General features: G+C 52.4%; 1 protein-coding gene across 2 annotated transcripts in view; it reads right to left on the bottom strand.

Moving 5' to 3' along the window:
• Window positions 1-21,479, bottom strand: part of Dpysl2 (dihydropyrimidinase like 2) — a 78,600-nt gene that overhangs the window by 37,263 nt on the left and 19,858 nt on the right. The window contains exons 1-3 of one of the 2 annotated variants that reach the window (XM_070016708.1): window positions 16,885-17,193; window positions 13,632-13,720; window positions 10,190-10,374 (exon numbers count right to left, since the gene is read on the bottom strand). In XM_070016708.1, coding sequence (XP_069872809.1) covers window positions 10,190-10,374; window positions 13,632-13,720; window positions 16,885-16,923 — 313 coding nt within the window. In that variant the 5' untranslated portion in view covers window positions 16,924-17,193. Of the gene's footprint in view, window positions 1-10,189; window positions 10,375-13,631; window positions 13,721-16,884; window positions 17,194-21,479 lie in introns of those variants that run through there. The other variant, XM_070016707.1, reaches the window with a different exon arrangement.

Genomic DNA, 21,479 nt, shown 5'->3' with positions numbered 1-21,479 from the left:
AAGCTCCCAAGACTGGGAGTCCTGTGGCATCTGTCAGCCTCCCGTGCCTTCATGTCCAGCACAAGGACCAGCCCTGGTTTTCAGGGAGGACTATAAGGATTGGAAACAATGTGCATAGCCTGGCCTCGGGCCAGAGTCCCAACGAATGCTACTGCCTGCCCCCTCCAAGTTACCCAGCTTCCCTCTTGGGCCCTCCACTCCCGCCTGGTGTGCAGAAGGGCCCAGAGCAACTGTTAGGTCATTTCCTATCAGAGGACCAAGACTTCAGTGTAAGCCTTTGGAGATAGAGTGAGCCATGTCTGGGTTCTCCTGGAACAAGCTGGTTTGCAACACTGTCTCAGTGCCATTATTGGAGGATGCATAAGTACAATCCATCTGGAAGAGGCTGCACTATTCATCCTACCAGCAGGGCCATCTCACTATGTAAAATGACACAAGAGGCCACCAGTACTTTGCCTGAGCTGTAACTGTTCGGGTTTGAAGCATTAGTTGCGTGTTGAAGCCTCCCTGTCACTGCACCCACAGTCGCTCAGAAACACCTGCCAGCCCCTTAGGGACATGTTTCTTAACTACGATTCATCTCGACACTTTAACCACTGCTCCCTCCCACCTGATCTCCCAGCCCCTGGGACTTGTGTCCCTAATGAGACAAGGCACAAAAGAGGTAAATACTAATAATGGCAGCTCCCAGCTAAAGGAAAACAGGATGGGCCTACCTCTGCTTTGGTCCCTGGATTCCATGCAATGGAACAGGAAGGCTTGGCGAGTAGATGGAGGAGACTACTGTCTTCCCCCAGGCATGGTAAGAAGATGGAGGAGAGAGTGCTGCCCTGCTCCCGTGCTCTCCCAAGCCCATTGCTCTGGGTCCCACACTGTGCTAGCCCCAACACTGAGGTAGAATCTGTCACCAAGAATGGGAGACGGTTACAGGTGGCTATACACCTACAACCCTAGCAACTCAGGTTGCTGAGATCTAGGATCCTGGTTCAAAGTCAGCTGGGGCAAGAAAGTCTGTGAGAGTCTTATCTCCAATCAACTACCAAAAAAGCCAGAAATGGAGGTATGGCTCAAGAGGTAGAATACTAGCCTTGAGCAAAAAAGCCCAGGGAGATGGGGCTGAGAAGATGGCTCAGTGGTAGAGCGCTTGCCTTGCAGGCATCAGGCCCCGGGTTTGATTCCTCAGCACCACATAAGCAAAAAGAAAAAAGCCGGAAGTGGTGCTGTGGCTCAAGTGGTAGAGCACTAGCCTTGAGATGAAGAGGTGAGGGACAGCGCCCAGGCCCAGAGTTCAAGCCCACGACCAGACCCAAAAAAAAAAAAAAAAAGCCCAGGGAGAGCACCCAGGCCCTGAGTTCAGGCCCCAGGAGGGGCACAACAAAACAAAAAAAAAAAAAAAAAAAAACAGGGGAGGGCTTGGTGGCACTGGCTTGGGAAACAGAATGAGTGTTACAGTATGATGCTGGCCTCAATGGAATTCCACCAGTCTCTGAATTTGTATCCGCTGTAAGTTTGATCCACTGAACTGCTTCCTGATGGCACTGCTTCACATCTGCAGTTATTTTTTTTTTCCTGCTGCAAGAATTCTTTGACATGGGTTTGGAAATAAAGCCAGCTTTGAACTCTCTTCCTGGTCTCAAGAGACAGACTTGGAATCAGAGCCTGGGCCACTGCATCCTTAGTACAAAGAAGGTGACTAGAGACAGAGACAGAGCCATGGTGATGAAGAGATAATGAGACCGGTGACTTACAAGGCCAGATAGATAACACACGTGTATATATATAAATAGTATCTATCTATCTATCTATCTATATATATATATATATATATATACATATCAGATGCAAAATATAGATTAGGTTGCAAGATATTATTAGATGATTAGATAGATAAATAAAAAGATAGATGGATAGATGATAGACAGATAGATGATTTTTTCTTTTTTAATTTTTTGGGTCCGGTCATGGGGCCTGATCCCTAGGCCTGGGTGCTATCCCTCAACGCTTCAGCTCAAGGCTAGCACTCTACCACTTGAGCCACAACACCACTTCCGGCTTTTTTTTTTCTTCTGCTTATGTGGTGCTGAGGAATCGAACCCAGGGCCTAATGCATGCAAGGCAAGCACTCTACGCCACCTTCCCAGCTCCTAGAAAGATGATTGATAGATAGACAGATAGAAGAGTGATTCTCATAGATACCAGAAGTATCATTTAAAAATAGTATGGTACAAAAAAAAAAAAAAAACTCACTTTGACCATCACCAAGAGATAAAAGTCTGCTGTCTCCCTTGCATGGATGTGGAAATTGCCATCCAGAAATAAATAAGAGTGAGTAGATGGAATGCTCCAGAAAGGGAAATTAAACCTAGGTCTGCTTCTTGGAGCTCTCCTGGTCAATCCTATGGTTTGAATCTCATCCACTCAAGTGTGGTTCGATGAGTGTCACCCAGCTGCAGAGCGGCTAGGATGCAGGGTCTGGATGGCCCCGAGTTCACCATTCTGTTATTACTCGGAGCTTTTGATTTCTTCCTCACAGGCTCCCCACAAGGAGGAAGAACAGCCCTGCCCTGTTAGTAGAGGGAGATTCAGTCATAAACACTACGAATTCAACCAAAGACAGAGGGGCTCCCAGGGAACCAGCACACCGGTGGCCTCCGGGCCTGGGGAAGAGTCCACGGTCCAGAGTCACTTCACTGGGCCCTTCACACGCCACCTCCTCCTGCCCGTCCTCCAGCCCTCGTCCTGCTCATTGCCTTGTACCCTGAGCGCTCCATGTCCCACCCAAGTGCCCCTTAGGGAACCGGCCTAGCAAAACCTCCTGGGCCACCAAAGAAAGCAAGCGAAAAGAGGGAGGTGTTCCCCGTTCAGCTTCATGAACTTCTGGAGGGCGTCTGGCTGCAGGCCCCGCTCTCCCAGGTTGCATCAGGAGACTCCCCTCCCTGGCAGTAACTGGAAGCCAGACTGGCCAATGCCAGACCCACCTAGCGCAAGGAGAAGTTCTGCTGCCTGCGTTCTGTCCAATCCTAATGAGCAGTGTTTAATGACCGCCCCAGCTCACTGCAGAACTCCCTCCCCCACAGAACGGCCTGCACCCTCGCTACCACCACACTCAAAGAAAGCTGCCTCCCAAACGGGCGAACCCGAGGGCGCTCACTGCAATCGCTACTCACTGTCACGCTCCTTTCTCATTACTCGTGGTAGTGAAGGCTGACTGGAAGTGAGAAGCTGAGCAAACGGCGTCACACAAGAGCACGTCAGAAACAGGAACTGCAAATCTCAAATAAGTGATCACCACTGGGGAAGACGTAGAAAGCCTGGTACCGGTGGCTCACGCCTGCAATCCTAGCTACTCAAGAGGCTGAGATCTGAGGATCACAGTCCAAAGCCAGCCTGGGCAGGAAAGTGCCCCTGAGACTCTTACCTTCAATTGACCACCAAAAACCTGCAAGTGGGCTGTGATTCAAAATGGTAGAGCACTAATCCTGAGCACAACAGCTCAGGGACAGTGGCCAGGTCCTGAGTTCTAGCCCTACAACCAACAGGAAAGATAGAAGGGAAGAGGAGAGAGAGAGAGAGAGAGAGAGAGAGAGAGAGAGAGAGAGAGAGAGAGAGAGAGAGAGCCCTTCACAGTGACTTAGGACCAAAGCCTTGGATGGGAATCCGGAGGAAGCACAAAGCCCTTCAGGCCATCTACTCCTAACAGGCTAGAGTTGCCTTTTGAACATTATGGACCTTTCTTTTCCAAAAGAAGAAGGCTCACACCTAGGCAGGACAAATGGCGCAGAGACCAATCCTCGAGGATGGTCCTGAGCGCAGGAATTAGTCAGCAGAACCACAACCATTTGGACTAGTGAGGAGTGCTCAGAGGCGACTAAGAGGTTCTGGCCTGCCCCGTGACCGAGCATGGAAGCCAGCCAGGACCAGCCACACTGCCACACTTGGTGGAAGGTAATGAAGGACTTCCCCAAACCCTAGCACTCTCCAGAGTCACGGAGAAAGGGCTTCCAAGAGGCGGAAAATGGGGAGAAAAGTGTTAAGAACTTGGGTCTTCTACAGCCCACCCACACCCCCCCATGCCAACCAGAGCAGCTCTGCTAAGTGTCACGCGGAGGACGCCACGTGGGCTTCCTGGCAAGAGGGGGCTGCCCACAGCCCCCGCAGCCCCATGACCCCCGTAAAGCTGGTAAGGACAGCAGCAGCAATGGGCCATGCTGTCTGACTCACTCAGCCGCCTGTCGGGCAGCCAACATGGCAGCTCCCACACAAGTGGGCACCACAGGAAAGTGGACGGGGTACCATCTCTGTCCTGCAGAAATCTGTGCCCAGTGCTTTTTTTTTTTTTTTTTTTGTCAGTCGTAGGGCTTGAACTCTGGGCCTGTCCCGCTCAGCTCTTCAGCTCAAGGCAAGCGCTCTACCTATTGAGTCACAGCACCATTTCCAGTTTTCTGGTGGTTTATTGGAGATCAGAGTCTCATGGACTTTCCTGCCAGGCTGGCTTTGATCCTGTAATCCTCAGATCACAGCCTCCTGAGTAGCTAGGATTATAGGCGTGAGCCACCGGTGCCCGGCTTGTGCCCAGTTCTTTGGCTGGAAAACAAGACAAGGACTCCTTGGTGGCGGGAGGGGACGGATAAGGCTGTCATGGAAACCCCTGGCTAGTAACTGAGACTAGGTTAGAAAGGCCTGATGACAGCCCAACAAGTCCACCACCTCCACTCCTGAACAAGAGCAGCCATCCTGGCCAACAGGACTGCTGGGAAGTTTCCACGGACCCAGCCTGAGCACTCTCTAGGGAAATTTTGGAGACTTTTCGGGGAGATTTTGGAAGCAGAGGATGAAGCCCGAGCTCCACGTGCAACGCCCACTAGCAGAGCGGGACCTGGGCTCCGCCCCCACCTTGTGAGCTGTTCTCATTGCCAAGGCTTGTCAGTAGCATCCCTCAGGACCAGGGGCCTCGCAAGACACACTTGAACACTAAGGTAGCTACTCGAACACTAAGGTATCTGCCACATGTCCGTGTCGTAGGTCTAGAGACCCACCCAAGAATGCCCTTGCTTCTGGAAAGTTCTGGAAGACTGATCCCACCACCCTACCAGTCGGCTGGCCAAGCCCAACACTACAATCCTTTCTGGAGTAAGCACTGTGTGCAGCAGGTGCTGAACTGCACAGGGCTGTGCTGTTCTCAGGACGCTTCCTTCTTGCTTTCTGGTGCCCATCCTGGGAATTGAATCAGGGCCTGGGGGCTGTCCCTGAGCCCTTTTTTTGCAACCCTTGGTGGTTCATTGGAGATAAGAGTCTCACATTTTCCTACCCAGACTGACTTCAAACCGTGATCCTCAGCTCTCGGGCTCCTGAGTAGCTAGGATTACAGGCGTGAGTCACTGATGCCTGGCTGGATGCATCCTTCTTTAACCTCTTCTCTACTCTGCTCAGCACCAAGGATCAGGTAACCTGCCCAAAAACCCCGCCAGGGAGTACCCAGCAGCTGCCAGCCCAGCACTCAGGGCTGAGATGTGCACAGTGACACCTGAGCAGGCCCCGCCTCGTGGCATCAGCTTTCCGAAGGCATCCTGTCCTTGCGTGACGCGTGTGATCTCCCCCATGAAAGGTCTGGGGAGACAGGGGCGGAGCGCAAGGCACCCGCTCCAAAGCCCAACGGAGAACGCGGCTTCCCATCGCCAGACCACAGGCAGAGTCTGTGGCAACGGCTCCCATCCCGGACTTTGGAACTTCAGTCTGATGTGGCCGAGTGTTTTTGTGAATACTTTCTAACCCTAGTCCAATGAGTGCTGTGAAGGGAATAATCAAAGTATCAATTACAGACATGTTCATATTACACTGCGTGTGTGTTCACACATGTGTGCTCGTCACCAGCAGGGAGCAAACCCACATGCCACATGGTTGAAAAAATGACAAGCAGCGGATGTCCCACAGCAGCCTCTTGAGCCACATCCCCTCAGGAAGCCTCCTCTTTTCTCCCAAGCCTCTTGCCTCCACTGGCAAGGATCACCGAGAGCTGGGCAACACCCAAGGGTTTCTGGGAAGGGTGGCTGAGTTCGCCAGAGCTGAGACCACGTGACTTCTCCAGCAATAGCTGCTACCCTGAGGGCAAGCTCCGTGACTGCAAGGACTAGCAAGAGTGTGGCATTTCTGCCTAGAGCCCCATCTCAACAAACAAGCCAAGTGTAGTTGCATACACCTGTTAACCCAACTACTTAAGAGGCCTGAGTAGAAGGATTACTGTCAGAGGCCCACCCCAGGCAAAAACAGGAAACTTCAGTCAACAAATAACTAAAGCCAAAAAGGGCTTTAGGCGTGATTCGTAGAGCAACTTGCGTAGCTAGCACAAGGCTCTGAGTACTGCCAAATAGATAACATTTTTAATTGCACTACACATGTCTGGATCCTTTTCCTCGTCGTGATTCCCTAAACAATATAGGGAACAACTATTTGCATAGCATTTACATTGTATTAGGCATGAATAATCAAGAGGTAATTTAAAGTATATGGATGGGAGGGGATGCGTGGGTTATATGCAAATGACCTGCCATTTTACATGAGGGACTTGAGCATGTATGCTTCTATAATCCTTGGTGATCCTGGAACCAACCCCAACCAACACCCAGGGTCTGCCTCACAGCAGGGACTCCAAATCAGTCAGGATATCACTGGGCTAAATGCCATGTCATGGAAGGACCAGACTCCCTCAGCTACATCGCAAAATTGTTCCGCTGCAGGCTTAGATGCCAGGGAAGAAGAGAGGAGTCCCTGTCCTCAGCAAGGGATGGTCACCCTTTCATCAGCCTCCAGGGCTCGAGGCAAGCTCCTGAGTACAACACATACACCTAACACCAGCCCTTCCAGAAGACTCCCTCCTTCCACAGGCTGGCTGGGACCCAAGGAGCAATAGTGTGCATGCGCACACCCAGGTGGCACCCTGGCACACCTGCTCAGGCAGGGACCTGCACAGGGTAGCCTCCTGTCTGGTCCTGCAGATACAGCGGAGCTCCAGAATATTCTGGAACAGGGCAGCGGGGAGTGGGATGCTAAAGCAGCAAGCCCACCTCTGGGACAACTTGTCCCAGAGAACAGAGGCGGCCAACGTGGCACAGGGAGGAGGGGGTGAGGCGAGGGTACACCAACAGACTGAACGCGGCAGGCTGTGTCCTTCCTTCCGCCTCTGTGTCCCTCTTTGTAAAACCAGGTAACTCTTCTACCCACTTCCTGGACACTGTGGAAGCCTAGCAGTTCTGATGGCCCCAGGGTCCTGGAGGCCAGTGTTTTCCCCAAGGAGCCCTCGGCTAGTCTAGATGAGCCCAGTCGGCTTGGACAGAGGCTCTGCCCACCCGTCCCTAGCTGGAAAGGGCAAAGGGCGTCCCCCTGCCTGTGGCGGGGTCCTGTCACAAAGATCCCATTGTGCGATTGTCAACAGCAGGTTCTGTGGGATGGCAATATCATTTTCTCTGGCTGGCATGCCATCTTCCTTAAACTGGAAGCGGACGGCATGCGGAGCAATGTCACACAGAAACGGGCCCTCCAGGCCTATGACACAGGAAGGCCTAACAGGTGGAGACGGCCCTGCGGGTACAGGTGAGCCAGCGTGGAGAAGAGAAGATGGAGGACAAGGGCTAGGCAGTCTACGCGTCAATTTACTTGATTGCTCGTCTCAGCCCCAGGCATGGCCACTCAAGCTTGGACTTCAATGTGCTCAAAATGCTCAGCACATTCCTTTGGCGGCCTCGATATTCATTCAAGCTGCAATGTTACTAAAGAAGCAGGTCGTGGGCACCCAGGGATTCACAGGAAGCTCTTCCTCCTCAACAAGGCCCCTTCGTGGTATAAAGCAAGCCTCAGCCACAAGCACACTTGAAGTATTGCGCAATATGTTATGACCGGCGAGTGGGGGGGGGGGAATAGAAATAAAGAAAAAAAATCCTAATTTCATGGTCATCTGAAGGAAAAGCAAAGGCAAGCTGGCGGAAAGCGTGCTCGGCTCAGCTCAGCACCCAGTCAGGTGTTTAGAAGCAGTTAGCATTTTTCTCAGGCTCCCAGAGCCATGGAGCTTGGGGGTGAACATGCACTGCTACCTGCTTACTTCCAAACCAACTGGGAAGTGAAGGCGTGGTTCAAGTGGTACAGTGCCAGCCTTGAGCTAAAAATTCCAAGTGATGGTGCAAGGCCCTGCTACTGGCACCAAAAAAATAAAAAAAGGATTGTGCCTCTGGTGAACGTTGCTGTACTCTTGCTCAAGAGGCCAAGTGGGCAGTCCTCGTCCCTGACCATCTGCCCACTGACCATCCACTGACCCTCCTGGGGGGCCACTGTGGTGAACAGAGGGAAGCCCCTGGCCTCTGAGGGAGAAGGCCAAAGGGAAATCAAGCAGCAAGAAGGGATACAGTCCCACGGCAGGGGAGGGCAGGAAGAGGCAAGAAATAGAGCAAGGCCTTGAAGCCCAGGACATACACAGGGAGACAGGATGCCTGGCAGAAAGGCAGGATGGGAGAAAATGCCCGCAGAAGCTCCTTGAGTAAGTGTAAGAGACACACTTCTGCCCACAGGGGCTGAGCAAAGACCATGTGACTAGAGGCAATGTCTCAATGTCTCTCTCTCTCTCTCTCTCTCTCTCTCTCTCTCTCTCTCTCTCTCTCTCTCTCTCTCTCTCTCTCTCTCTCTCTCTCTCTCTCTCTCGGAGCTCAAAGCAGAGGAAGCTGGGAAGCCTAGAAAAACTTCCTGTCAGCTAGAGATTCCTTCACCATGTGGATGAGCCACTAAGGCCCCGAGAAGCGACCTGGCCAAGACCAGACAGCGAGTTGGTACTGGAAGGTACCAGAGCTCTCTCCAGTCTCCTAACTTTTAGGTAAAGGTATTCCCTACTGGAGGGTTTCCTCTAGAGTATCCCTCCAATAGATAGATGTCACATTATTCGTGGCACACTGACCCTTGGGGACCAATGCATGGCTCTGTGGGCATCCGCCTGCATGCAGAGCTGAGGCTCTGACCACCTGACTTGGCCTGCCATCTACCAGTGAGCAGTGTGTGCCTTGCTAGCTCAGATACTACTTGGTGGCGGCTTGCCCTGGAGGCAGAGAGGAAATGCACACTTGGGCCTAGTCCAGAGCAACAGGCCAAGCAGTAGGAATGCCCGGGGGTACAGAAAGGATCCTTTGAAAACTGTACAGACCAGGCTGGAAAGCAATGCCTGGAGCAAGACAGAGGAGGGAAGGCTCCAACCTGGGGATCTGTGTGGAAGTGACAGTGAAGTTGGCTTAGATACTTCAACCCCTAAGACCAGACGAGGATAATGCCAGGGGGGTGTGGAGACAGCAATGTTCCCCATGGAAGACAGGAAAGAAACATCCAGACAGACCCTGAAGCAAGAGGACACAGACTGTCATGGAGAATCGACTAGTGATGCAATCTTCTCTGAGGCAGAAACCGCCAGGTTCTCTCTCCTCAGACCCTCTTCTGAGCCACCGCAAGCTCATTAGATTTGTCAGATGCTATGCTGACCTTCACTCTTAGACAGAATCTGTTTTCCAATATATGTACCTCACAGGGCCACTACGTAGCTAGACCACTCTTCTGAACTAAAATGGCAGTTGTCACAAGGCATCCTCGGACCTGAATCCAGTGAATAGCCTTTTGATCTGCCCAAACAACACAAATTCCTTGGGGCAATAGGTGAAGGGTGTCAATTTTTACATGGTGGGGGGAGGTGGAGGAAGCCTCCATGAGGCAAGATGTCTGGTTCTTCTCAGTGTCCAACCAAGGCTGTGATTTTCCTCTCACCAGATTACAGATTAATAATGGCTCAATATTTCATTTGGTGCCCCCATCCTCATTCTAAGAAGCATCCTAAGGAAAATAGTTAACGAAGGAAGGCTCAAAATTGACTCCGAAGATGACAGTGTTTTCACACTCGAACAATTTCAAGGTCAAAGTAAAACCAGAGTCCTCAAGCAGAGAAAGCAAAAAACCATTCCTTTTATCCTTCCAAAATGCCTGAGAACCATGTTCGCAAGTTCAGGTGGAAAAAAAAAAATCCCAAATCTGACAGCAAACAGGGATCAGGAGATAAGAGAAATACCTTCCCGAGCCAGACCCCTTGTTTGGCAGGTCCAACCCAATCACCCACTTTCACTACCACAGTCATGGGTCCCTGGTACCACAGGAATGGTTCCGAGCCTCTTACTGATCATGGTGGTCCCTCCAGCCAGGGCAGCCTTGGTCCCCTGGAAGAAGTCATCGGCAGACGTCATCCCCTGCTCAGGCATCTGGAAACGAGTGTGCACGTCGATTCCCCCAGGGATCACCATTCTGGAGTGGGCTTCGATGGTCTTCACCCCTCCTGGCACGATCAGGTTTTCTCCTATTTGCCTAAATAGACAGGATGAGTCAGACAGACAGTGAGTGAAATGTGGAATTGGATGCCATCTGACAGTTATTTTCCCTAAGCTACAAACTGTCCTCCAGGGCAGGCAGCGAACTTTCTGAATCATTGCTATACTTTATCTGCTCCTCACCAAATAAGAGGGTGTGCAGAAAGCACAATCTACATAAGGCACCAGGTGACCAATTGAAAATTAGCTATCAGCAGCCCCCCAAATCAAATGATATCCAGGCCCCAAGATATTGCTATAAAATGCCACTACACCATCTTAAAACACAAACCACTGAACTAACTTTCCAACAGCAATCTACATCAGACCTAACTGCGCTTTCCCAACATGGCTTTTACCAAATTCTTTTCAACAGAGGGAAAGACATGTGGAAGGGTGGAGGGAGAAAACACACACACACACACACACACACACACACACACACACACACACACACACACACACACATTAAATATTGTAATGATTTCAAAGCTTAGAAGCAGGTGCTATACAATTCCAACAATAAAGGCAGAAAAATAAATAATCACCATGTGTTGAACAAGATCTTTTTTTTTTTTTTTTTTTTTTTTTTTGGGTCATGGGGCTTGAACTCTGGGCCTGGGCACTGTCCCTCAGCTCTTCAGCTCAAGGTGAGCACTCTACCACTTGAGCTACAGTGCCACTTCTGGTTTTCTAGTGGTTTATTGGAGATAGGAGTCTCAAGGTCTTTCCTGCCCAGGCTGGCTTTGAACCGGGATACTCAGATCTCAGCCTTCTGAGTAGCTAGGATTACAGGTGTGAGCCACTGGCACCCAGCTCCATTTTTTTTTTTTTTTTTGCCAGTCCTGGGACTTGAACTCCAGGCCTGGGAGCTGTCCCTGAGCCTCTCTGTGCTCAAGGCTAGCACTATACCACTTGAGTCACAATGCCACTTCTGGATTTTTCTGAGTAGTTTACCTGAGATAAGGGTCTCACAGACTTTCCTGTTCAGGCTGGCTTCAAACTGTGATTCTCAGATCTCAGCCTCCTGAGTAGCTAGGTGTGAGCCACCAGTATCTGGCTCATTTCCAAAGTTTAAAAATAATTTTCTGGACTGGGAATGTAGCTTAGTGGCAGAGTGCTTGCTTAGCATGCATGAACCTCTGGGTTCACTTTCTCAGTACCACATACACAGAAAAAGCCACTGTGGCTCAAGTAGCAGAGTGCTAGCCTTGAGCAAAAAAAGCCCAGGGACAGTGCCCAGGCCCTGAGTTCAAGCCCGCCCCCCAAAAATAATAATAATTTTCTGACATATTTCTATCAACTTTTATGAAAGCTGGGTTCTGGTGGCTCACATTTGTAATCCTAGCTACTCAAAAGGCTGAGATCTGAGGATCACAGTTTGAAGCCAGCCCAGGCAGAAAAGTCCATGAGACTTTTACCTCCAATTAAACAGCAAAACACTAAAAATGGAGCTATTTGGGCTGGGGATTTAGCTCAGCAGAAGAGTGCCTGCCTGGCGAGCGCCAAGGTCCTGAGTTTGGTCCTTAGCTCTGGGGAGAAAATAAAAGCTATAGAAGTGGAGCTGTGGCTCAAGTGGTAGTGCACCAGCCTTAAGCAAAAAAGCCAAGCAAGGCTAGGAAGTTGGCTCAGTGGTAGAGCACTTGCCTTCCATGCATGAGGCCCTGGGTTGGATTCCTCAGCACAACATAAGCAGAAAAAGCTGGAAGTGGCGCTGTGGCTCAAGTGGAAGAGTACTAGCCTTGAGCTGAATTGCTGAGGGACAGCGCCCAGGCCCAGAGTTCAGGCCCCACAACCGGAAAAAAAAAAAAAAAAAAAGCCAAGCAAAAGCACTAGGCCCTGAGTTCAAGCCCAAGTACCAGCACCAAAAAGAGAAAATGAGCTAAGAAGGAGTTGGAGAAGTCCTAAGGCAAATGACTCTGAACAACGGCATAGTCCTGACCCCTTCCTTCCAGGTCAGTGTCCCTTTGCCAGCTAGACCATGCTGTCCTGTAGCTGGCAGAGGAAATGGAAGAAGATAGTCATGGCGTTTGAAAGCCTACAGCTGAGACCCGTCACAAGCAAAGCCACATGGAGAAAACATTCAATGTGGGAATGCTAAGTCCTATTTTAGCTTCATAAATCAGGGTGTGAGCTTCCAGGCAACCGAGAGCCACTCCAGTTTTCCACTCCTCGGAATTGGTGTGCTGCTAATGCTTCATGAATGCTGTTCATTTAAAAGATGTCATTTGCTGCACTGTTTGTCTTTAAGCAGATGTGCCCTTTCTCCATAGCCTGGCCCAGTGGAAAGAGCACAAAAATACAACTGGTTCATTTAACCCTCCTAAGTCCCCAAATACCCACACTCTCTCCTTTATAACCTAATACACAAGCAACACCAGAGCAGCCTTATTTGTGCCAGTTGCCACTTAAAAGAATGGAACCTAAAATCCCCTGAGATTAGGCAGCAATTTGTGTTACTTGGTAATTAACTCAGTGTCCTTCTGTGGCCCTTCCAACTTAAGATTCCTAATGAAGGAGGCAGATGGGTGTCTTCACCAGAGATGCTGCCTGCTATGTTTGGGTCCTTTGATTGGGCAATCTCTCCCAAGCAACTCCATTCTAGGAAAACTTTCCAGATACTCAGCATATCACACACCAAGTATCTGAGCTGGCAACAAAAGGTAACATGTCACCTCATAAAAACAGCTAAACACATAATGCATGGGTATAGAGGTAACTGTGACTTTGAATCCCCTAAGCCTGAATTACCAAACTCACTAATAACCACCAATCAAAGTGGGCTTAAAACAGATACTATAATCCTAGCTACTCAGAGGTTTGAGATTAGAAGATCAGGGTTCCAGTCTCCTGGAAAAAAATCCATGAGGCTCCTGATCTCCAAAGTAATCACCCAAAAAAGCCAGAGTGCCAGAGACAACCTGAGTTCAAGCCCCGGTACTAAGAAGATCACCGTGTGTGTGTGTGTGTGTGTGTGTGTGTGCGTGTGTGTGTGTGTGTGCACACGCGCGTGTGTGTGTGTGTGTGTGTGTGTGTGTGTGTGTGTGTGTGTGTCACTCACATGCATGTGCGTACTCTCTGCACAGGATATATGCTAAGGATCCAACACAGAGATTTTTCAATGAATCCATGTCTCCAGGCCAAATTTATTGACTCTGGTTACCCCAGTAAGCTTGAGACTACATGTGTGAGGTGCACATGGGAACACTGGAACGTGTGCAGAACCACACATCCGTGCACTACTGTGTTACTTACTTGATCAGCCCATCTTCCATGTATATGTCTGCATAGAAGGACTGGTCATCATTCACTATCTTCCCTCCTTTGATCAGAAGACGATCACTCTGAAAATAAACAGGCAGTAAGGTCACCACACATACATGGCCCAGGAGAAACACAAGCTCTAAGTGAGCTCGGGCACCTCATTCAAACGTGATGCTCAAAATCAGTTTCATAAAGGTTGCTCTACCCAGTGAACCTGTAAGCAGCCAACTGCTTGTCAACGGGCCAAACTCATCCTAGATAAATGAACCATTTCTTTCAATGAGACCTCAGGCCTGAAAGTCAAAGAAAAAAAGAAAAAGACAATATACCCCTTAAATGACTTTTGGCTACATCTCATTTTTAAAAAAAACAAAAATTCCACCCACATGAAGGCAAGTCATATCCTGGCACTGTCTGTGTGGGGGAAACTGACCAAAGTCTGTTGTCATGGCATATCCCACACAAACACATTGGCTCAACCATAACAAGGCTTCGATTCACTATGTCCTGTTACATTTGCATTTACTCTTGGGGTAAATCAGCCCAAGTGTACAAGAAATAGACCATTTTAACTAAGCAGTTAATCAGGTTCTGTGATAAATGAGCTGGCAAACTTTACAACTTAACATGGTTATAGATTGTTGATGCTCTTCTATTTTAACTTCATATTGGTGTAAGAAAAATAAATAAAGGACAGGCAGCTTTTGAGGGAGGGAGGGCCAAGAATGCCACTGAAATGCTATCATGACTTGCGGCTATCCCAACACTGTGATGGAATGGAATGTGAATAGCCGGTGTCCGGTGAATTTGTGCCTACATTATGTCAGACCAGATTTAATCTTCACATGGGGAACCTTATTTTATTTTACTTTTACTATACAAAAACCTTTGAAAGGGTGTCATTCATCTGAACAGTGGTGCATAAAGAGCTTACTAATATTCTCAGCAAGGGCTTTTTAAATTTAGCAGTTACCCAGAAAAATCAGAAAATCTTCCAGATATATGTATGTGTATATATATATATATATATGTGTGTGTATATATATATACACACACATGCACGCTACTACAAAGAAAAAGAAGATACACTTGCACATAAATACACACGCACCTAGGTTTGGAAAGTATTTATTGTTCTCTGATAAACTAAAAACTATACGACCATATTCATTTCATATACGGATGGATCTTTCATCTTGAAATGGCTCGATGCAAATTCAACAATTCCTGCACCAGAATAAATGTAAAAATCCTTAATGATTCCCACTCACCACACTATTTGGAGATGGGGAGGGGTGATTTGTGGGGGTGGGCAAGATTCTACTCCCTTGACCTATAGGAAAACTGAGGCTGAGAGAGGTGATGCCCTGCCCTGCCCTGCCCTTCCCCACCAGCACCCTCCCTCACTGTGGTTACCTACCCAGCCATCACCCTGAATCCCCTCAGGCTTCAGGATGCAAGACAAAAACAAAACATCAGAGCTGGATCCCTCTAGTTAGTACCTTCTAGAAGGCTTCTTACATAAGAGGCTGCCCGTGGTGATGGAGAGAGGGAGAGGGAGAGGGAGGGAGGGAAGGAGGGAGGGAGGGAAGGCAGGCTACAGGACCTAGGATAATGCAACCGGATTTGGTTTTTGAGTGGAGGGGGCGCTGTTGTAAAAAGTGGGCTTGTTGATCATTGTTTGCCTATTTTTTTTTCTCCCCACCCTGTCAAAATGAAACTGCCTGGCTTATTCAGGAGGATAGCAAATCATCCGCGGATCCCAACAGCACCTGACCCCCACCCCAACCCCCCTCCCCGGTCTCCTTCTCCCCTCCAGGGGACACAGCAGGATGGCTCTCCCGCAGGGGACCCGGTCCTTGGGGACCTGGGGACCTGGAGACAGAGCTGGGATACACGGTATGCATATATGGACACATCAAAACGAAACCCCTGGTCCAACCAAACCGAGGCTAATAAATACGCGGTTAAACATCTCACAGCCATAAGAGGGGAAAAAAGGGAAGCCAGTTACCCCGCCCCCCCCCCGCGCCCCGATCGGGGCCGGAGACGCGGCGCACACGCCCCCTCCCCCGCGCGTGTGTTCCCGCAGCTCCCTGCGGATGGGTGTGTCCTCGGGCGCCGAGGGGAAGCCCGGGTGCCCGGAGACACCGGCAGAGCCCCGGGCGCGCGCCCCCGGCGCCCAGCCCCGCGCCGCCGGGTAGCCACCCCGGGATCCGCACGGATTACATAACAATGCAGGCCCCCGGCGGCCGCCCGCCCTGGGATTCCCGTCGAGGGTGCGGAGATGTGGAACCAAGGGGAGGGTTGTTTTGTTTTCCGAGGAAAGATGGAGAGGGGGTGGGCGCGGGGACCGGCCCCCATCTCCAAGAGCATCCGCCAATGCCTCCCTCTCTCGGATGTTTTCCAGGGATGACGAGCCAGCGACCGACCGACCGCAGGCCCCGGCGCGGCGCCCCGCACCTCGGGCCGCGGCGATCATTGTCTTCCCGGGGCCGGCCGAGGCCATCTGCTCGGCGCGTCGCCCTGCGCCATTACCCGGGGCCGGCGCGCCGGTGCCCAGCGCCACCTCCCAGCCCGCTTTGTATGCGCCACACGCACCATCGCCTCGCGGGAGACGCCGGCTCTGCGCCGGAAAAACCCGGGGCTCCCCACCCCGCCCCCCGAAAAATAACCTGTCCTCGGTCCACAACCCCCCCCCCGGCGCGGGCCGCCCCCCCCGCCCGCCTCCCCCGCGCATCCCCGCGCCCCCCGGCCCGGCCCGGCCCAGCATCCCTCGGCTGTCACGGCGCCCCGGGCTGAAACGGCGCCTTCCAGACTCTGCAGCCGCGGGGAGGCGGCTCCGGGAAGCCCTGCCCGGTGGGGGCGGAAGACCGGGCGCAGGACCCCGTCCTCCCCGTCGGCCCGGGGTCGCAGCCCGCGCCGCGCACGCTCCAGCGGGCATCCATTGGCCTGGGCGCAGCATCCCCCGCGCCCGCCACAATGAAAGGGCGCCGCGGGCCGGGCGCGCGGATGCGGCCGCTCCCAGCCCCGCGCCCCGCGCCCCGCACACCGGCGCCCCCGGGGGAGGGGGGCGCTGCCGCCGCCCTCACCGGCTTCCTTGGTAACGCACAGAATAGAAAAGGAAAGGAGAAAGATGAAACGAAAGTCGGGTTCCCAAAAACCACAAAAGGCAAGATCGTTAGCTGTCCGGAGCCCCGCAAGGCTGCGGGCCCGCGCGGGCTCCCCGCGCCCCGGAACTCACCGTGATGCGTGGGATGTTTTTCTTCCCCTGATAAGACATGTCTCTCCTGGGAAAAAAAATTAATTTGCAGAGGGCAGCCTCAAGGAGCAAACGCGATCGCCGGAGAGGCTCGGATTGTGTGTGTGCAGGGCCGGCCTGGCGGCTCGCAGAGCTCAGAGCGTCAGGGACAAACGCAGCCCGCGGGCTCCCTTTCTTCCTCTCCTCCAACACAGCCCTAGCTAGGGCGGAAAAAGAGAGAGAGGGAGGGAGAGAGAGAACGGGAGGGAAGGGGGTGGAAATAAACTACAGCAATAAAAGCCTCGGTTCCAGGCTGCCACCGCGGCGCATGCGCCGCCAGCCACTCCCTTTCCTCTCAGGCAAAAGCCATCCGCTTCGGGAGAGACGCTCCCTGATTGGCCACGATCGTGGGATATGCAAATGAGGCTGGAGGGGCGGGCGCGGCGCCAGAGCGCGAAATGCTGCAGTGTGCGGCGGAGGGCGGCGGTCGGTGCGTGCGCCCGAGCGGGGCGCGCGCCTTTCGCGCCCTTTCTTTGGGCCGAGACTGCGGGAGGGGGGGGGGAAGGGGGAGAATTGGGAGCGGCGTCCCGGAGGCAGCATCCGCAACACAAGGACAATGGCGGGGTAGTTGTTCGGGGCCTGGGGAGGGGGCGCAGCCCGAGACGGAGGGGCTTCGGTTCAAGGCCGGGAGGCCCGCACACGCCCGCCCGCCCGCCCGCGCGCGCGCGCGCCAATCCGAGGAAGCCGCCGCGGCGGCCCCGCGTGGGGTGACTCCGCCGAGCCAATGGCTTCGCTGGCGGCGAGCGCGCGACCGCACCGCCGGCCGGCGCCGCGCGGCCCGGGCGGGGGGCGCGTGGAGGGGGCGGGGCCTGCGCGGGCCACGCCCAGCCCGACGCTGGAGCTGCACGCGGGCGGCTGCGGGCTCCGGGGCTCTCGCGGCGGGGCGGATGCGGGCCCCGGGCGAGGCTGCAAGGGCGGGGCCCGCGGCCGGGGCCCCGCAGCTGGTCCCCGGGGCAAGGCCGCCCGGGCGGAGGGCAGGGCGCGGTCGGGCAGGCCGCAGCCCTCGCAGCGGGCCCCGCCCGGACGCCGCCTTTGTGCCTGCCGGCCACCGGGAACTTGGGGTCCGGGGCGGCCACGCCCACCGGGGGGGCTGGGGGCGCAGCCGCCCGCACTTGCCGATCTGCCCGGGAAGCTGCTGGAACCCCAGCACCGAGGCCACTGCCGAGGCCCTGCGGGGCTGGAAGGGCAGAAAGGGGCTGTCAGGGGAAGGAGAGCTGAGACCCCCACGGAAGGGGAAACTAAGTCAGAGGAAGCCCCCAGGGCCTGGCCTCTGGGCCCGGGCAGAGCCGCCCTCGGCTTCGGCCTGGCTGGCCTCCCCTCCCGGAGAGGGAACATCTGGACAGGTGCAGCTGGGCTTGTGGAGCTCCCAGACGTCCATACAAACCCCTGTGTCCTCTAGGCCGGCAGGCAGCCTTGGAGAGGGGAAAACAGCGTTTAACCGGCTCGCACCTACTCAGCAAATCGAAGCCAGATAAACAGAGCTCATCCTGCAGCCGCCTGGGTTTTATATCACGGCATCCTTTCCTGCACCAGGCCACGGTGGCTCTTGTTGGTTCTAGAGTCAGGACAGGTGCACACCGCACCTTTCATTCCTATTTCTCATTCTGAAGTCCCAAAAGAGGACCGTGGGGCTTGCAGCAAGCTTCCCTGGTAAATGTATTCCACTTAGCTGTGAATCTTAAAAAGAAATCAAGTGTGTCCGCCCCCCCCCCAACCATCTGACACCCAGAACAGCTGGGCTGACGTTCTTGGCTTTTGGTGTCTGCCAGCAATGACTAGATTCTCAAGTCTCAGCATATACTTGGCTTTCCTACCTGAGAAAAGCAGCTGCAGGTTTCAGGCAGCAGTCTGGGGGAATAGGGGAGAAGATCCTATGCAATCAAAAGAAAAGAACACCTTGGCAGGGAAGTAATGAGGTTCAAAATGGCCTACAGTTAGATTATTTGTGTCTACTATACTTTCCTGTTCCTGATTCGTTTGATCTTAATGAGTTTAAATATATCCTGTTATTTACCAATTTGCCATGGCATCTTTTGTAATAAAAGCTCCAAGGAGCTCTTAGAAGTCTTATTTGTATCATCTTAATTCTACAGCCATTAATGTGAGGTTCTTAGTCCACGATAATTAACATTAATGTCCAGAAATGCTAGGTTTACGTTGATTTTCTGGTCTGGAGCCTAAGACAACACTTGCAGCACAGAAGAGCCCATATACTTCAGTCAACCCCAGGAAATAACAGTGATCTGCATTTGTGTGTGTATGTATATATTTGTGGCAGTCCTGGGCCTTGAATTCAGAGCCTGGGCACTGTCCTCTTTCACATGAGCTACAGCTCCACTTCTGGTTTTTTGCTAGTTATTTTTTTTCTGCTTATATGGTGCTGAGGAATCGAACCCAGGGCCTCATGCATGCAAGGCAAGCACTGTACTCTACCACTGAGCCACCTTCCCAGCCCCTTTTGCTAGTTATTTAGAGATAAGAGACTCACAGACTTTTTCAGCCTGCACTGGCTTTGAACCTAGATCCTCAGATCTCAGCTCCCTGAGTAGCTAGGATTATAGGCGTGAACCACCCATGCCTGGCTTGTGATCTGCATCATTTCTTACCCTACTTACCAAACTATGCAAAGCAGAAAATTCCAAGGGGCTTGGCAAGAACTGTACACCCAGTCTACCCTACATCTTTCTTTACACTCTGGGGAAAAGCGCTCAATGAAGATTTCCTGTGAAGTTACACATTCAGACTCTTCTCCAGGTTGACTTCTGAGTGTTAAAAAGAAATTGTCTGCCCATAGCAATAAGATGGCTGATTGTGCGCTGTGACCACCCCTTCCCAAGCCCCTGCCTCCACACTGTTCAGCCAGCAGAGGGCAAGGCCCGGGTGTCTGAAGTGTGAACGTTAAGGTGATAGCAACTCTCCAGCCATTTGGAGTGTGGAACCAGTGCGGGGCACGGGCTGCCCGGTCAAGTGGCTTCATGTCCCCACCCAGTGCCTTTGGTATAAACACAAAAGGCCTCAGAGCCAACCTACATGGTCCTCAGAGCATGCCTTCCCCTGTGTGCTCTGTTCCCCTCCCTTCCTTTCCCCAGGGTACTTCCTTGCAAACATCACCTGTCCATAAAGTCTCCCCTCTAACTCCTTGAGCACCCCTTTCCGCATTGCCCTTTGTTGTGACACTCCTCCTGATGGCTTCTGATTGGCTCCCTATCCTTTCCATCAAGACTGTGATGCCTAATATCTGAGCGATTCCCAATCCTCTTCTTCCAGTAGCCCATACCCTCTCCGGTCCACAGCAGGTGTCCTGCACACCTGCTAACAGGTGTTGTCCGTGCACTGCGATGACAGGGACAAAAGGCTCTCCGGCACTGCCACCGTGATCAGTTGTTTGCTTTTGCTGGCAGTCCTAGGGATTGAGCTCTAGGCCTCAGCTCAATAGGCAAGTGTTCCACCAACTGAGCCACGCCCCTAAAACCTGTTGCTTTCGGTTGGTTTTTCAGATAGGGTCTTGGGCCAGCTTTGGGTAGTGATCCGCCTACCTCCACCTCCTGAGAAGCTGGGATTGCAGCCATAAGCCATGCCTGGCCCCATCATGAGTGTTGATGGAAAAATAAAATAAAAATCCCCAACTCAGTGACTGACACTGTCATTTGGCTGTGGTCCTTCAGAACAGCTCAACTCCTCTGCCTAAAGTCCTTAGAACAGTAGGGAAGTTCTGTGACTTGGTGGTAATATGGTTTAGTCTTCTGTGTGGGGTGTGGCTGCCTCCATTAACAAACTGCTGTGACTGATAGAGCCAGTCCCAGGATGGACCCCAGAATCACACGATGTGTCTCCCTAGAGTGTTTTCCTGGCACTAATTTCTGAAGTCGGTCTGTGGGGCTGAGTCCCAGGGCATGCTATGCAAAGGCTCTACCGGCCTCAGAAGCAGTGCTCTTCCCCACTCTCGTTTCATTCTTCCTGTGTGCCTATACTGTCTCATTTGCCCTCATGTACCCCCTCCTGTACAGCGCACACTCAGCTGTGCTAAGTGAGCACCGTTTTCCTTCCTTTCAAGGCTTGACCTCACAGAGAATAACAACTCTCAAAAGTCCTATTCAGCCAGGCGCTGGTGGCTCACACCTACAATCCTAGCTACTCAGGACGCGGAGATCTGAGGATCCCAGTTCAAAGCCAGCGCAGGCAAGAGTCTGTGAGACATTTATCTCCAAAAAATCACCAGAAAACCAGAAGTGGTGCTGTAGCTCAAATGGTAGAGTGCTAGCCTTGAGCTGAAGAGCTGAGGGACAGCGCCCAGGCCCAGAGTTCAAGCCCCATGCTGGACAAAAAAAAAAAAAAAAAAAAAAAGGCCTACTCATCTCTCATCCTTATACACAGCCCTGAAGGACTGGGGGCGTCACAAAGGATGCGTATGGCCAGGCACCGACGTCTTATGCCTATAACCCTAGCTACTCAGGAGGCTGAGATTTGAACATCACTGTTCAAAGCCCGCCTGGACAGGAAAGCCATGAGACTCTTACCTCCACCTAAACATCAAAAAG

This window comes from Dipodomys merriami, unplaced genomic scaffold (genome assembly GCF_024711535.1).
Source record: "Dipodomys merriami isolate MVZ:Mamm:240054 unplaced genomic scaffold, mDipMer1.0.p SCAF_12, whole genome shotgun sequence".
Taxonomy (NCBI): Eukaryota; Metazoa; Chordata; class Mammalia; order Rodentia; family Heteromyidae; genus Dipodomys; species Dipodomys merriami.
The sequence above is the reverse complement of the archived record's forward strand: the minus strand, read 5'-3'. Positions and strand labels throughout refer to the sequence as shown.